The sequence below is a fragment of the Solanum lycopersicum genome, chromosome 7 (genome assembly GCF_036512215.1).
Source record: "Solanum lycopersicum chromosome 7, SLM_r2.1".
Taxonomy (NCBI): Eukaryota; Viridiplantae; Streptophyta; class Magnoliopsida; order Solanales; family Solanaceae; genus Solanum; species Solanum lycopersicum.
In genome coordinates, this window is record NC_090806.1 from 39,828,216 (window position 1) to 39,846,062 (window position 17,847).

General features: G+C 39.1%; 1 protein-coding gene across 1 annotated transcript; it reads left to right on the forward strand.

Moving 5' to 3' along the window:
- The first annotated feature begins 8,169 nt into the window (after positions 1 to 8,169).
- Positions 8,170 to 14,300, forward strand: LOC138337429 (uncharacterized). The gene is made up of 7 exons (XM_069287338.1): positions 8,170 to 9,108; positions 9,751 to 9,802; positions 10,121 to 10,290; positions 11,049 to 11,486; positions 11,577 to 11,733; positions 12,221 to 12,295; positions 14,140 to 14,300. Exons 1-7 carry the CDS (start codon positions 8,170 to 8,172, stop codon positions 14,298 to 14,300), a joined length of 1,992 nt encoding a protein of 663 aa, XP_069143439.1.
- Positions 14,301 to 17,847: the final 3,547 nt, after the last annotated feature.

Below are 17,847 nucleotides of genomic sequence, written 5' to 3' on the forward strand. Positions count from 1 at the left end.
TTTTTATTATAGTGAGGTTACTGTGAAATTGGTGCCTTAAACTTGAAACTTTACCTTTTGGATTGTTTTGAGTTATGTTGTACATTTCAATATGGTGAGTCTTAATAAAGTTATAGTTAGCATGTTGATAAGTTGAATTTTGTGCTAATTGACTCATGCAATGTATGCTGAGCTCGTGTGTGTTGTGAAAAAGGAGTACCTAATGATGAGGTGTTTTGAGCATTATCTGTGGTAAGTACAGTTTTAAAATTTCCTTGTTGAAAATATATGATTTATGATTATGTTGTTATGTATTGTTTTTGGGGTGTCTTCTAATCTTGAGTCTATTCCTTCCTTCAAAAGAATTTTAGTGTCATTCATGGACGAATGTTACTAAGGATGGGATAATGTAACAGTTTAAAATTTAAAAACGTGTCGTAAATCCTAACATACGTGTCATGAGGTCGATGTACTGTTTTTAAATCCATTCTAATTAATATATGTCATTTAGGATTTTAAAGAACCAAAACATCCAACAACGTCCATGACGTTCGGAAGTATGTTAAAAGGGGTAGTTGTGTGCCTTAACATATTTGACTAGATTTTAGGAGTCGGAAACATATGAAAATTTAAAAAAATGTCGCTAGTAGTTATTTGAGTTGTTTCATGGTCAAAACATACGATTAGGAATCCCCAAGGACAAACAAAGGGCCATAGAGAAGGACCGATGCAGTTTGAGGCAACACTGCCTGAGAAGGGTGCATCGACGAGGCAGTCAACGGCCTGTGTGTGGACTGACGGAGAGTTGATGACAGTACTTTCCCACACTTATACAAGTTCAGGAATTCCCTAACCTGCACATTCTTTGATCTCACCGATGGATTGCAGGACGTAGGGGGAGGCAACCGTCGACTCACAGACGGCCTGCTGGCGAAGTTCCGTCTATGAGGGGTCTTTAGTTGCTGCACATTTTAATGTTAATTCATTTAATTAATTTAGGGGTTTAGGGGATATTTAGGTATTAATAGGAGACTAATTAATTAATTTAACTCCCATATAAAGGCCCCAACAACAATTAACCTAATTACAACTCTCAAATATAAACACCTTACTATCTCTCTTCTTTTCTCTCTCTACATGAACTCACCTTGAAGACTAGCAAAAAAATGGTCTGGGGGATGGAAACGGACGAATTCAACATCAATTCTTCATCAAATTTTAAGGTATGAAATCTAATTCACCTTTGACTCTTTCCACAAAGCGTTCCTTCAAAATGTATTTAAAAAGATAAGTTTTCTTTTAGGTTTCAGCCAATTATGAAATAGATGTTATGAACTTTGTGATTTATGGTTTATTTATTGTATAATAGATAGAATAACATGTAATTGTACTTGAATATGCTTAATTGTCATGGTTTATTCAAATTTAAGGATTTGATCTTTAATCTTAACTCGAAGTCTGATATTGATGTAAATTAGGTTGTGATTGACTCGATTGTCTTGCTTATGGGTTATATAACTACTAAATGATGTATATACAATAACCATTAACAAATTGGAGTAAATTGTAGTCTTATTTTCTAGTCGTTTGAAGATGATCTAGCTTAGAGGGTGAGTTGACCTAGGCATCTATTGTAAGATATGATCTAGTATTGAATTGTGCCATGGTGGTTATTCTAGTCTTGTTATCATGTTGAATATTGAATTATGAGATTGAACATATATGTTTGAAGAATTGAGGGTTTATGGTAAGGCATTAATTATAAACTTTGAGGAACACTCGGTAAGTCTTAGAATCTCTATCCTTACTTCCAATTTTAATTATTGTTGTTTTGTCATGATATTATATTGGAGTATTCCTTTTATATGATTGTTAGGGTGGTATGATATTGAATAGAAATGTGTTGATTATGGTTGTGAGATTTTTAAGATATAAAGGTAATAAGGGTGGTGATGTATACCAATATGCCTTATTATGAAATGCTATGTAATGTGTTAACGTCATCTACATGAATTGTGATGAAATGACTTACACTCATACAATCCTTATTGAGAAATGGATCTTGATAATTATACAAGGGGTAGACCCTATGACCTAAACGAAGCTATTATTGATAATTCAAGGCTTAAAGACATTTCAAAAAGGGACTCTAGCTTAGCACCGAGTGAACTAGATTGACGAATATCCCTTCCCACATAGGGGATATAGGAACACTAAATTACTCTTGATATTGGAAACTATAATGCATGGTGCACCAAAAAGGTCCCCCACTATATCTCCTAGTTCTTGAACTATTATGCTCCAATAGAAATACTAGTTAATGGATCCACGTAGTTTCTATGTTTCGTGTTTTAGTACTACCTCGGAAAGTAATCCACATTATTTTGGTGTAGGGTTTGATGAGTCCAAATTCCACACTAGCTCATGTGGTCTATGTCGGTTAATGCAAAATTTTCAAAAATGGTAAAATGAATTAAAGGATTGAACTCTAACTAGGATAATGTAAGGGGTCTAGCTTAGTCTAGGTAGGCGTATGAGACTCTACCTAAGCATTGCACTAGTTAGGCTTCAAGGGAGTCTTAGGAGGATATTCTTATATATTTTTATGTTATGATAATATATGATATGTACATAATGGACTTTCACATTGTTGGTACTATATGTTGGTTAGTTCTCTTGTGAGTATGCATTGGTTTATATTGTTAAGATAACATGAAATGTATATCTAAATGTTATACTATGTCAAGTTCGACATTGGTTATGGTTTTTTGTTGAGTTCACTTGATTGAGTAGGCTTATGGGGATTTGCTTGGTCATTGAACTTGTTGACATGGTAAGGATTCATGGGTAATTGTCTTGCTTATTAATATATGTTTTTTCTTTGTCATGCTTCTGATGTTATTCCTTCATAATAAGGTTGTAGTAGATCAAGGATCCAATTATGATAGTGTAGCTATAAATTAATTGAGTTAGTTATCATGATTGGTTAAATACTATGACTTACTTGAATATTCATGAAGCTTTTAAACTTGTAAAGGTTCATGTGTTGACTAAATGAGAGTTTTTAGCATGATTTGTACTTATATGTGCATATGGTCTTAAACATAGAATATGTGGAGTAAAACCCCATTATTTTCCATTTTGCCTATCATTTTTAGGTTCTAGTCGTTGAAATGTTTTGGAAGGCGACATTGAAGAAGGCTTGGATTCCTTATTCATCCAAGTAGGGTAGGTCCTTAATTTCCGATGGCAATGCCACTATCTAGCTTATGCACTTGTTATGAGTTTAAGACTCATTCTTTTCTTTCCTTTTAAATTGAGTTCTTTACTTTTGTATGACCTATATCTGGTCTTGTTGGATTGATATAAGGGCTATGCCAAAATTTGATATACTCTAAATAGATGGTTATGAGATGAGATGAATTTTATGACTATGATACTTTCTATATAATAATGTGCATTAAAAATAGAAGGCGATGTAACCTTCCTACACAAAGGGTCTATGTATACTCAATATGTCTATATTATGTGTTTGTAGAGATCTATGTAAACCACCATGTAGATTAAATGAAAAGTTTAAAAAAATCCAAATTCAACCTATGAATGTAATGACATGAGACAAAGAGGATAGTCTTAGTCCTTAATGAGGACCACCACGTCTGTTACGTCTAGGGGGTAAACTCAGATGTGAAAAGTATGACTTGAAGCTACTTAAGACATGACCCCTACATTATGTATGATTATCTTTGGTAGTGACTATACCTGCATTCCAGTACATGGTTTACGTAAGATGATGGTTTCCTGAAAAGAAGAAGTAGGTCTACTAGAGACTCCTAGATGACATGAAACAAGATAGAGGGACTTCAAGGTATGCTTAGTGTGTGAAGTAGTATGGAATGTTTCACATGCATTTTACAAGTGTGCTTTCAGCTGGCCTAGGGGCATAACACTCATATATTATGACGAACATAGGTCTTAATTATGAAAGTGGACTATGGCTTAACGTTTGTAGTAGTACGGATGGTACCTTAGCCGTGCACAAGTATACTTGGAGGTGGTTTGTGATATTGTTAATTTGAGTAAGAAGGATAAAAAGGGTGAACTATGAACTCTTACATGTTTTAAGATGCTTTAATATGCTTATGATATTCATGATATACTTTTGGATTTATCTCTTATGATTATGCCCATTGTTGAGTAACCCTTTGAGATATCTTATATGTGTCTGTAGTTTCCATACTTAGTACACATCATACAAATACTTATTGCCTACATGTTGTCCATTTAGGGTCTTGAGAAGATAGAGTTGCATGATGGTTAAAGTTTCAAGGTTTCCAAGAAGAGAAGTGGTGAGTCTTCATATCTTTGTGAACGAACCTTTCTGTTCCTTTATATTTTATTTATGTTTAGACCCAAGATTTTCGTTCATGTAAAAGTTAGATAAATTTTTAGACAATTTTATTGTAGATGCTTCTGCCTTCATGAAAGACCTTTGATTTACGTCTAAAAGTAGTTTCACAATTCCCTCCATTTATGCAAGATATTTTGTAATGAAATAAAATTGATTGTCCAAGACCTCCGAGAGGTCAAGTACGCCGTGTTGCGACAAAGGGTTTCCCTATCTTCTAGGTTGTTCTTGCGGGTCGGACACTATAAATGATAAAATGAACACTAAAAATAATTTTATACTCATAAAACATCCTAAGCTCTAAAATGTAAATCCTAAAAATATAGAAATATTGAATCTAAAAAAAACAATAAAAAAAACTAAGCCCTAAACCCTAAATCCTAAAAATCCTTAAGAAACACTTAGAACATAAATATTTAAAAAATTACAAAAAACATTAAACCTAAATAACTCTAAGATATTGTAACAACATGTTTAGTCGGTTCGAGCAATAGAATTATTTATGATAAAACTGACTGGGTCGACGGATCACGCGACGGACAGTCATGGTCACGACGGACCGTGATGGACTCTATCATCCCATACTTATGTAATTTCTTCTGCTTCTCTCCTCATTACCCTTGACAACAGGTAGGACAAACCGTCATAGGCACAACGGTCCATCGAGCGTTTCGTTCCAAAACACTTCAACTCTGAAATCTGGGTACTGGGATCGACTCTCTGAACTTCACGACGGAACTCCAGGACGGACCATCATTGATACGACAGACCGTCACGAGTTTCATAACCTCACTATTGAAATTAACTCTCTGAACTTTGTGACGGACTTGCAGGACGGACCGTCACAGATACGACGGGCCGTCACAAGCTGCGTAACCCCGACTTGGTCAGACTTCCGCTAAAAGTTTTAAAGGGGTGTTTTGGACTATTCATGATAATAATTATGAAATTAGTGGGGTAAGCTTAATAATTTATTTACTTGGGAGTTAAAGAAGATAATAGGGAAATAAATAGTGGGTTACTTTTATCATAATGGATTATATGATAATTAGGGTAAAAGAAAAAGAATCTGGAGAAGAAAAAATAAAAAGAACAAAAGGGAGAACGAGCGAGAGAGAGAGAACGAATAGGACAGCAAAGGCATTGGGGAAGTAGCTTGCTTGATCACGATTCTTCGGTGGAGGTAGGTATGGTTTATTTCTATGTGAAAGATAAACTCTAAATAGCGATCGATATGTATTTGGTGGTATTGTAAAGTCTTCCATATGCTTGATTGTGTGTTTGTATGTTGTGATTGTGTAATTGTGGTGGATTAGAATGATGAGACTGTTGAATCTTCGATCTTAAATCCTCTCTATTAAGATGACGCCTTGACATAAAGAAGGCTTGATGGAATAAAAATAATGAGATAAATGGATCAGAGTGTCACGTTTCGATACGGTAATATTGGATTGTAGTGTCACGTTCCGACATGGTAATATTGGATCGGAGTGTCACGTTCCGACATGGTATATGGGATCGAAGTGTCACGTTCCGATATGATAATAATAAAGAGAGATAATCTTGAATTATGTTAATATACTCAAATTCGAAGAACCTATTTCCCAAATGAGTATTGTGTGGTGGCTTGAGTCCTAATAGAGTGTGCTTGGTGTTGTTGCCAATTGTTCTTGTACTTGTTGATCCTCACCTGTTAAGTATTGTGGTTTATTTTATATTATTATTCAGTAAATATTGTTTACTATTTTGAGTTGGCCGATAATACCTACTCAGTACGTGCTCCTTGTACTGACCCCTAATTGTATTTTTCTTCTTGTTATTTTATGGATTGCAGCAAGTGCACCATCGACTTCGACTCTCCCTCAACTCTTGCCAATCTTAAGAATATCAGATTTCAGGGTGAGCTATTATTCCTATCTCGGACTGGATTCTCTCATTAACGTCTTGATGTCCTTGAAGTTCGGACATGGACCATCTTTTTACTTATTTTAGCTTCTTAAATATTCTTAGATTTAGAAATTTGAGGATAGATGTTCTTGATGTTATGAATTCCAGATGTTGGGAATAATAATTGTTAAACTTTAGAAGTTTATTTAATTGATTTTGTTATTGAGTTTTGGATCTTCCGCATTATTTTTACTATTCAAAATTGATATACGGGTAAATGTTGGGGTTTATATTTGTTGGTTCGCTCACCTAGGAAGATAAATGTGGGAGCCACTGGCGGCTCGTTTTGGGTCGTGACAAACTTGGTATCAGAGACTTAGGTTCGTTGGGCTCATCACACCACAACGAGTCTAGTAGAGTCTTGAGGAACGGTAGGGGGACGCCTTTACTTTTACTTGAGAGGCTATAGAACTGTAGGAAAACTCCATTGTTTCTTTATTTCGTGCTATTACTTGGATCCAATTGGTATCTAGGTGATACAAATTGGTATCTTACATACTCACTCTATTTCGCAGATGGTTAGAACTAGAGAAACAACAGTGTCAACACCAACACCGGCAAGACAGGGTGCGTCTTAGCCAACCATTGGGGCTGTATCTCGAGAAGGAGCAGTGGCAAGAGGCCGTGGTAGAGGTCGCAGGAGGATGCTCTCTAGATGTAGAGGACAAACACCTGGCCCGGCTAGTAATAGGGCAGTGCCTCCTCCACCGACTGATGAGGTAGTGAGAAAACGAGCAGGTTCAAGATGAGGAATAACCACCCCAGCCTACCCAGAGATGATTAACCAGGTTCTTACTTATCTTAGCGGGTTATCTGATTAGGACAAAACACCTCAAGTGTTTTCTGCACCACCACCTAAAGTTCCGGGAGTACAACATGCAGCTGTTGTGGTTCCCCGCATGGATGCCTCATTTGAAGTAGGCATATTTCCTCGATTGACTACATTATCGATAACGACGATTGATCAGCATGAACTTTTCACTAAATTATTAAAGTTGGAACCTCTAGTCTTCAAGGGTGCTGAATCTGAGGATGCCTATGGTTATCTGGTTGATTGTCATGAGCTGCTACATAAGATGGACATAGTAGAATGATTTAGTGTTGAGTTTGTGACCTATCAGTTTCAGGGGAATGCAAAAATGTGGTGGCGGTCGTATGTTGAGTGTCAACCAGCACAGGCACCACCTATGAATTGGGCAACATTTTCAAGCTTATTTATGGAGAAGTATATACCCCTGACTTTGAGGGACAAGAGGAGAGATGAGTTCCTAAGCCTAGAGCAAGGTAGGATGTCTGTTACTGCTAATGAGGCTAAATTTTGTGCACTATCCAGGTATGCCACCCAGCTTTGCTTCAGTCCACAAGAGCGGATTCGCCGTTTTGTGAAATAATTGAGGTCAAATTTGCAGATCCCAGCCTTACAGGTAGCTGTTGCAGCAAAATCCTTTCAGGAAGTGGTTGATTTCGTGATAGAGGTAGACGGGGTGAAGCCAGACGACTTCACCATGGCGTCGACATGTATGAAGTTCTGTAAGGGAGGTGAGTTTAGTGGTTCTTACTCTAGAGGGCAGAGTTCAGGAGGTTACCTAGCCCGACCTATTCAGTCTTCACTACAGGCTCTACCTGGGGGTCCATCGCAGACCAGTCAACATTTCTCTGAGTTTGGAGGATATCTTCAGACTTCATCATTCTCACCAGAGACCTATGATTGACTCCATAAATTGTTATGGATGTGGAAAGATTGGACATATTAGGAAATATTGTCCATAATAGAGTTACAGACCCCCAATAGTTAGAGGTAGAGGTGGTCATGGGAGAGGCCGCCATTTTTGAGGATGTGTGGCCAAGGTAATGGTGGTCACCAAATTAGCCGGGGTGGAGAGCAAGCTGGAGCTACTGCAGCGCAACATGGTGGGGGCAATGGGCAGACAGATAATAGGGCCCATTGTTATTCTTTCCCTGGGAAGCCTGAAGTAGAGCCATCTGATGTTGTTATCATAGGTAATCTTTTGGTCTGTGATTGCATGGCTTCTGTATTATTTAATCCTGGATCCATATTTTCATATGTATATTACTCATTTGATACTAGTCTTGATTTATATTGTGATTTGCTTGACATGCCTATTTGTGTCTCTACTCTTGTGGGTGAGTCTGTGATAGTTGAGAAAGTGTATAGGTCTTGTCTTGTGACTTTTGTGGGGAGCAATACTCATGTAGATTTGATTATTCTAGAGATGGTTGATTTCGATGTAATTCTGGGTATGACTTGGCTTTCCCTAAATATTGCAATCTTAGATTGTAATGCTAAAATTGTGACATTGGCCAAGCCTGGGAAAGATCCGCTAGTGTGGGAGGGTGACTATATTTCAACTCCAATTCATATTATCTCTTTCCATCGTGCTAAGAGATTGGTTAGTAAGGGTTGTTTAGCTTTCTTGGCACATCTCAGGGATGATATTTCCCAAGTAACTTCGATTGAGTCTGTCTCGATAGTCCGTGAGTTTCTGGATGTATTACCTGCAGACCTTCCTTGTATGTCACCGGATATGGATATTGATTTTTGTATTGATCAGGAGCCGGGTAGTCGCCCCATTTCCATACCCCCTTATGGAATGGTTCCCGCTGATTTAAGGGAGTTAAAGGCCCAACATCAGGAGTTGTTAGGTAAAGGCTTTATTAGACCAAGTGCATCCCCTTGGGGTTCTCCTGATTTATTTGTGAAGAAGAAGGATGGAAGTTTTCGGATGTGCATAGACTACAGGCAACTGCATAAGGTAACTATTAAGAACAAGTATCTTATTTCTCGCATTGATGATTTGTTCGATCAGTTACTAGGTGCTTGTACCTTCTGAAAAATTAATTTGAGATTTGGTTATCATCAATTGAAAATACGGGCAACAGATGTGTCAAAGACTGCTTTTCGAACCAGGTATGAGCATTATGAATTCTTAGTAATGTCCTTTGGTTTAATGAATTCCCCTGCTACTTTCATGAGCCTGATGAACGGGATTTTTGAGCCATATCTGGATCTTTTTGTCATTGTATTTATTGATGATATATTGATATACTCAAAGAGCAGGAAAGAATATGAGGAGCATTTGAGAATTGTATTGGAAGTGTTGAGGGGGAAAAGGCTTTATGCCAAATTCTCCAAGTGTGAGTTTTGGTTAGATTCAGTGTCCTTCTTGGGGCACGTGGTTTCTAAGGATGAGGTGATGGTGGATCCTTCTAAGCTTGAAGCAGTGAAGAGTTGGGTAAGACCTACTAATGTTACAGAGGTAAGGAGCATAGTTGGTTTAGCTAGCTACTACCGTTGATTTGTCAAGGGATTTTCATCTGTTGCTTCCCAACTGACAAATTTGACTAAGCAGAATGTTCCATTTGTATGGTCGGACTAATGTGAAGACAACTTCCAGAACCTCAAGACCTTGTTGACTACTGCACCAATTGTTGCCTTGCAAGTGGAAGGTAAGAATTTCATTGTTTATTGTGATGCATCTTATTCTGGTTTGGCTGCATTGCTAATGCAGAAGAGGAATGTAATTGCTTATGCTTCGAGATAATTAAAAGTGCATGAACGTAACTATCCGACCCATGATTTGGAGTTGGCAGCAGTTGTGTTTGCATTAAAGCAATAGAGACATTATCTATATGGGGTTAAGTGTGAAGTCTATACGGATCATCGTAGTTTACAGTATGTCTTTACTCCGAAAGATTTGAATTTGAGGAAGAGGAGGTGGATGGAACTACTGAAGAACTATGATATTACTATTTTGTATCACCCAGGAAAAGCTAATGTTGTGGCAGATGCATTAAGTAGAAAAGCAGGCAGCATGGGAAGTCTATCCCATATACAGGTTACTAGATGCCCATTGTCTACAGAGGTTCAGACTCTGGATATTGACTTTATAAGGCTGGAAGTACTAGAGAAGGGAGGATTTTTGGCCTGTGTGGAGGTATGATCTTCTGTTCTTGAAAAGATTATGGGAAAACAGTTTACTTATGTGAAACTTATCTGAATTCGGGATATGGTATTACAAGGAGAGGCTAAAGAGGCAATAATTGATTAAGAAGGCATTTTGAGAATTAAGGGAAGGGTATGTGTGCCCGGTGTGGATAAATTGATTCACACTACTCTTACAGAGGCTCATAGTTCAAGGTATTCTATACATCCTGGTGCAACCATGATGTATCGTGACCTAAAGCAACATTTTTGTAGAGTAGGATGAAGCGTGACATTGTTTATTTTGTTGCCCAATGCCCGAATTGTCAGCAGTTAAAGGATGAACACCAGAGGCCCGGAAAAACACTTTAGAAAATGCCCATTCCTGAATGGAAATGGGAAAGAATTACAATGGATTTTGTGGTTGGTCTTCCAAAGACATTGGGTAAGTTTGATTCTATTTGGGTAATTGTCGACAGATTAACTAAGGCTGCTCACTTCATTCCGGTCAAGGTGACTTACAATGCAGAGAAATTTGCCAAACTCTATATCTCAGAAATTATTCGATTGCATGGAGTTCCAGTTTCCATCATATCAGATAGAGGTACGCAATTTACTTATATGTTTTGGAGAATATTGCATGTTGAATTAGGTACTAGGTTGGATCTTAGTACTACATTTCACCCTCAAACCGATGGTCATTCTAAGCGAACGATTCAGGTGTTGGAGGATATGCTTCGTGCATGTGTGATAGAATTTGGTGCTCATTAGGATAACTTCTTACCCTTAGAAGAGTTTTCATACAATAATAGCGATCAGTCAAGTATTAATATGGCCCCATTTGAGGCACTATATGGGAGGAGATGTAGGTCTCCCATTGGTTGGTTTGATGCATTTGAGGTGACAACATGGGGTACCGATCTTTTGGGGGAATTGTTAGATAAAGTAAAAATCTTTAAGGAGAAGCTTCTAGCAGCTCAGAACAGGCAGAAAGAATATGCAGATCGAAAGGTTAGGGACTTGGATTCTATGGAGGGTGAGCAAGTCTTGCTGAAGGTTTCACCCATGAAATGGGTGATGCAGTTTGGTAGGCAAGGTAAGCTTAGTTTGAGGTATATTGGTCCATTTGAAGTTCTGAAACACGTGGGGGAGGTTTTTTATGAATTGGCGTTGCCTCCAGGACTCTCAGGAGTGCACCCGATATTTCATGTGTCTATGATGAAAAAATACCATGGGTATGGAAACTACATTATTCGTTGGGATTCAATTCATCTTGATGAGAATTTGTCTTATGAGGAGGAGCCTGTTGCTATTTTAGATGGAGAGGTCCGCAAGTTAAGATCAAATGAGATTGCATCTGTCAAGGTTCAGTGGAAAAATCGGCCAGTTGAAGAGTCCACTTGGAAGAATGAGGCTGATATGCAAGAAAGATATCCACATCTTTTAACAGATTCAGGTACTCTTTCTCGCCCTTGCTTTTCTTCCTCTGAGTGTTTGAGGACGAACGATGGGTAAATTGGTATCTATCGTAACAACCCTTTTAGTCGGTTCGAGCAAGAGAATAATTTTTGATAAAAACTGACCGGGTCGATGGATCACGCGACGGACAATCATGGTCACGACAGACTGTGATAGACTCCGTCGTCCCACACTTGTGTAATTTCTTCTGCTGCTCTTCTCATAACGCTCGACGACAGGTAGGATGAACCGTCATAGGCACAACGGTCCGTCGAGCATTACGTTCCAAACATGAACATTATGATGGATATGCAGGACGGACCATCGCAGATACGACGGACCGTCATAAGCTGCGTAACCCTGACTTGGTTAGACTTCCTGATATATCGTGGTTTCGCGGTATAATTAATACTTTTTCCTTAAGATTACTGTGTCCGAAAGTCATTTTGTGCTAGTTTTTATATGAGTTTCTCCTTATTTTGCAGGATATCTTTCCAAAGTTGACTGTGGAGATTTTGAGCGAAGAAATGCAGAAGAGACCACCTACGGAGCCGATGACGGTCCGTCGTGCTTGTGACAGTCCGTAGGTGGCAGCGTAGAGAAGCTACTGAAGGAAGATGGGAAGTCTGACCAAGTGTGGGGTTACGTAGCTTGTGACGGCCCGTCGTGGCTATGACGGTCCATCCTGCAGGTTCGTCGTGATGTTCAGAGAAGTGATACCAGTACCCAAATTCCAAGAGTTGAAGTGTTTTGAAACGAACACCCTCGACGGACCGTTGTGCCTATGACGGTCCGTCATACTTGCCATCTAGGGGAATGAAGAGAGCAGAAGAAGAAATTGCTAAGTATGGGACGACGAAGTCAATGACGGTCCGTGGTAGATTTCAAGCAATTAGAATCCTAGTTTAATTAGGTTTTTATTTATTAAAATAGTTTGAAAAACCTCGTTTTTGAGGTTAGATTCCGTAGTGTTAGGCTCTATATTGTTAGGCTGCATATTATTAGACTTTTGGATTGTTGGATTATTGGAACTTTTGATTGTTGATTAGTGTGAGATATTGAGATTCTTACAAGTGATTTTTATTGATTAATCAAGCAAACTATCGGACATTATTCTTTCTCATTGAAGTAAGTACATGAATTTTTATTTAATATATTTTAATATTGTGCTTATGGCTATGCGTAACTATACTCCATAACTAGGGTTGTGGGAACCATAGGCAAATAATGAGATAAACCCTAATTAAAAGAACAATTCTAGAATAGTGTCTTGCATGTATGAATAATTCTTTTGTTTAGCAGTCTTTTTAACGGATGGCCAACGTTAGAACTCGACTTAATGCCACTTGCCGGACCAAGGAGGTAGATAAAAGGAAAAGAATTATTAACATAGATTTAGTGTATACTATCTAATAGGTTAGTATTGATGGTACGAGGTAATAACTTAGTCAAATATCGAATACGATGCTTAATATGAGGTAAGGATAAGGGTTAGGATAGCAACACAGGTAGCTGGACCAAGGTGCGGAGTGAGATTTTCTAGATGCCGGACCAAGGATTTAGAAATACATAACTTATCACCTAGCATGCAAGATACTAGGAAAATATTGTTATAGTTAGACTTATCAAGTTATGAACCTATGGGGAACACGTAAACCCTAGTTACTTTGACTAATTGATTAAAACCCAACATTAAATGCTGTCAAGTGTCTCTTTCAAGTTCGTTGTTTATTTTCACTTATTTAGAGATAGAAACCCCCTTTTTAAATTTTTACTTTCAAAGGAAGTTATTGACCAAACGATAGTAATAATAGGTTGAAGTTAAGTCTAGACTATTTTCCTTGTGGGAACGATCCAACCTGACTAGTTGGGTTATTTACTTGACACGACCGTTTTACTTCTTATTTGAGAAGTAAGTTTGAGCGTATCAAATTTTTGCGTCGTTGCCTGGAAATTTTAGCTTTTAGATTAACTTGAACTTATTACTATAGTTTAGTTGATATTTTCTTAATTTTAGTTTATTTTATTGTTTTTTATTTCTTTTCAGAACTATCCTCCTTTTATGCCAAATACACGGAAAGGAAGAGAACAATTATTTCCATACGATCGTGAGTTAGAGCGTACACTGTGCAATATGAATCGAAACTTGGGAATAAATGATGTGGATCTGAACCAGAACATCCCAGCTCCGGTTGATGTTGATGGTCAGATGTTACCCGATGCTCCGGGTGAATATTAACAGAGGGGACAAAATCCCGTTCCACTGCCCCAAGCATACTACAGAGGGTATGATAACATAGCAGACTCGCATGGGCCACCTGTCTTGCCCCCACTACCCACAACCACACTTTTGTGGTAACTAGTAGCCTGATGCAAATGCTCACTGCCAGAGGTTTGTTTTCAGGGCTACCTTCTAAGGATCCACATGCCCATATAGCTAAGGTACAGGCAGTGTCTAAAAGTTGTTTGGGGAAGCCTGATTTGGATTTAGATGTAATAGGTCTCAGAGTGTTTCCTCTCTCACTGACGGGAGAGGCTGCTATGTGGTTCACTGAGCTCCCATAAAACTCGATCTTCCCTTGGAACCAACTAAGGGATGTCTTCTTAGCACGCTACTATCCGGTCTCAAGAAATGAAACCACAAAGACTAGGTGAACAACTTTGTGGCACTACCAGGAGAGTTAGTTAGTAGTTCTTGGGATAGATTCACCTCATTCTTAAGAAGTGTTCCAAAACACCATATAAATGATTAGTCACTGAAGGAATACTTCTATAGGGGATAGGATGATAACAATAAAGCGGTGATGGACACTATAGCAGGTGGATCTTATGGAGAATTCCCTTATGCGGAGATTGCAGAAAAACATGAGAAAATCTCCCGAAATAGCAAAGCTTGGAGTAGTAGGAAGTCCGATACAGGGAGAAACACCTTCGCAGTGCAGTCCACTCACAACCCAGCCACAGATGAGATTCGTGAAGAAATGGCTCAGATGAGAACTGAGCTTGGGTTGGTACTTAACATTTTCACTTGGGGGGGTAGAAAAGATAAATGCAGTCAACTATTTGGCAAAACCACCACTTCCAAACGATGAGTGTTATTATTAGGAGGATTCCTATTTAGTAAATGAACAGATGGGGGGTTTCTGACCAAGTTCCCAAGGCTCTAATAAATAGAATTGGCGCCAAGGTCAAGGGAACCAAGGTCGGAACTATGGTAACTACAATCGTGAGGGTCATTATGTCCGAGATGGAAACTACAATCGCGAAATTAACTTAAACAAGGGTAACTATGGTAATAGAAACGACAAGAATGAACCCTATGTTCCTCCTCAAAATCGTAAAGTTAATCCTAGGGATGGTGGAGGTAGTATGTCGCGAGTTGAGGATATGTTGCATAAAATGATGAGGAGGTTCGATGCTAGTGATGAACACATTAAAGAGTTGAGGTGTGATTTGACTAGTATTAGGCAAATTGTTGATACACATGCAATTTTGATTAAACAGATCGAATTGCAAGTGGACCAATTATCTGTGACAGTGAACACACGGCAACCGGGCACTCTTCCTAGCAACACTATCCAAAATCAAAAGAATGATGCGCACTGTATGGCTATCACTACTCGAGGTTGTAGGCAAACCATTGACCCACCTATGCCATCTACTCAGGAAAATATGAGAAAGGATAATGATAATGTGGTAAAGGGTAGTGGTGAAGCAGAGCAAAGTAATGGAAAAGATGCAGAAGTATCTATCAAGGTAATTCCCATGCCTAGGCCACCACCACCCTTCCCTCAGAGATTAGTGAACAAGACCGAGGATGTTAAAAACCGGCGCTTCATAACAATGTTGAAGAAGCTCTCTATCAATGTCCCTTTGGTAGAAGCTCTAGAACAAATGCCCGGTTATGCCAAATTTATGAAAGATCTGGTCACGAAGAATAGATCGGTCACTTTTGAGTATGATGATAGATTGCAGCATTGTAGTGCTATTGCTACAAGATCCCTAGTACAAAAGAAAGAAGATCCGGGTGCGTTCACTATTCCTTGTACAGTTGGGTGATTACATTTTGCGAAAGCATTATGTGATCTGGAGGCAAGCATAAATCTAATGCCCCTTTCAATTTACAAGAAGTTGGGTTTGGGGAATCCAAAACCCACTACGATGCGGCTACTGATGACTGACCGGACAATGAAAAGACCCATAGGGATACTCCATGATGTGCTAGTACAAGTGGAGTCATTCATCTTTCCAGCTGATTTTGTTATTCTTGATTGCGAAGTCGATTATGAGGTGCTCGTTATTCTTGGGAGGTCATTCCTTGCTATAGGTAGAGCATTAGTTGATATGGAGAAGGGATAGATGACATATCGGTTGAATAATAAAGAAGCGACCTTCAACATTTGTAGGACCATGAGGCAGAGTGGTGAGCTCCAATCGGTATCTGCCATATCCCACAAAGAAAAGAGGAAGAAGGAGACTGAACAGAAAAATGCAAAACAAGAGTTTATGGTTGGGGATTTGGTGCTTGTAGAATGTTCTGGGGTGCCCTGTCTTCTAGGCAAGCTCAAGTCCATATGGACTGGCCCTTACCTGATTTCCCAAGTATTCCCTCATGGAGAAGTTGAGTTAAAAGCCAAGCAGGGAGTGCGGTTTTAGAGGAATATAGATAGAATAAAACTCTATTTTAAGCATAAAGCATCGGGGAATGAAGTGATAGAGGTATACCATCTTGATAAAGTTTGAGTAATCAAGGGTCCCCAGTTGTGCCGCGAAATTAAATCAGGCGCTTGTTGGGAGGCAACCCAAAACTTATCCTCTCTTTAGTAATGGTAGCATTTTTCTATTAATGGGTTTTAAATTTGCATGAACATTACCAGGAAATTCTGCAGAAAATACTCTGCAGCAGTCATTGACGGACACATCGACGGATCGTTGCGACTACGACGGACCGTCGTATGTATCCGTCGTACCAGGTACATTTTTCTGTCATTATAAAATTAGGGCACACATGACGGAACCAACAACGGGTCATCACAAATGTGACGGACCATCGTCGGGGAACCGTCGCGTGATTAATGAGGTTTACCCGACCTGACCCGGCTGGACCCTATCAGACCGTTTAAACTCCTACCGAACATATTTCACCCCATAAATTTCATTATTTCTCCCATTACTATCTTTTTTCAACTTCCACATTCCCTCCCTCCGATCGTTGCCCCTCTCAGAATTCTCCATAGCCCTAAAGTGTTATCTAATAGTGAAAACTTTTGTTGTGAGTGTCTACCTTGCCACCGAGTACTTTTGCATCTAAATTTTAACCATTTGTATGGTATGTGTCTCTAATTTATACTCATTTATCTGCATTTTTGTTACTAGTTAGTATGAAGCTTAGTTCCCCATAGTATTTTGTTTACTTTATACGATTCTGCCTGACCTAGGTTACAAATGTTCAGAAACACAATGTTTACCACCCTAGATATAGGTGCTTTTGCATTGCTAGTTTCCTAGGTAGTTGGGTTAGCCACATGTAGGTCCAAAACACTAGAAGGTTAATGTGGGTTCATCGGGGTTGCTTAGGAAACCATTAGTTCTGTCACTGTCATTTAGAAGGAGACCCCAATGACAGACCGTCACAGCCACGACGGACTGTCACAGCCAAGACGGACTGTCACAGCCAAGACGAACCGTCGTAGGGTCTGTTGCACAAGCCCTAGCACCCCTGTCCTATCGGACACATGTGACGGATTGTCGTCCTTGCGACGGGCCATCTTACACAATCGTCATGCTAGACAGAGACCCTGTTTCTAAGGGTCTCTATTTTTTCCCAAGTGTTCCCCAACGAACACATGTGACAGACCGTCGTACCCACGACGGTCCGTCCTACATGACCATCATAACAGTCAGAGACCCCCCTCCTAAGGGTATCCATATTTCTTTCCAAGTGCCCTACGACGGACATCTAAAACGGGCAGTCATAACTATGACGGTCCATCCTGCACACACCGTCATGTTAGTCAGAGACTCTCCTTCAGGGTTCTCTATTTATATAGAGTCCAAGTACAACACGACGGACCTCACAACGGTCCGTCATAGTCACAACGAGCCATCACCA

What these genes read in the sequence shown, in the direction of transcription:
- LOC138337429 (XM_069287338.1), top strand. Translation starts at nt 8,170, where the DNA reads ATGTGTGGCCAAGGTAATGGTGGTCACCAAATTAGCCGGGGTGGAGAG. An exon ending in GAGTGCACCCGATATTTCAT is followed by an intron (nt 11,487 to 11,576) that starts GTGTCTATGATG and finishes TCTTATGAGGAG; the next exon opens with GAGCCTGTTGCTATTTTAGA. An exon ending in CACCTACGGAGCCGATGACG is followed by an intron (nt 12,296 to 14,139) that starts GTCCGTCGTGCT and finishes GTTTGTTTTCAG; the next exon opens with GGCTACCTTCTAAGGATCCA.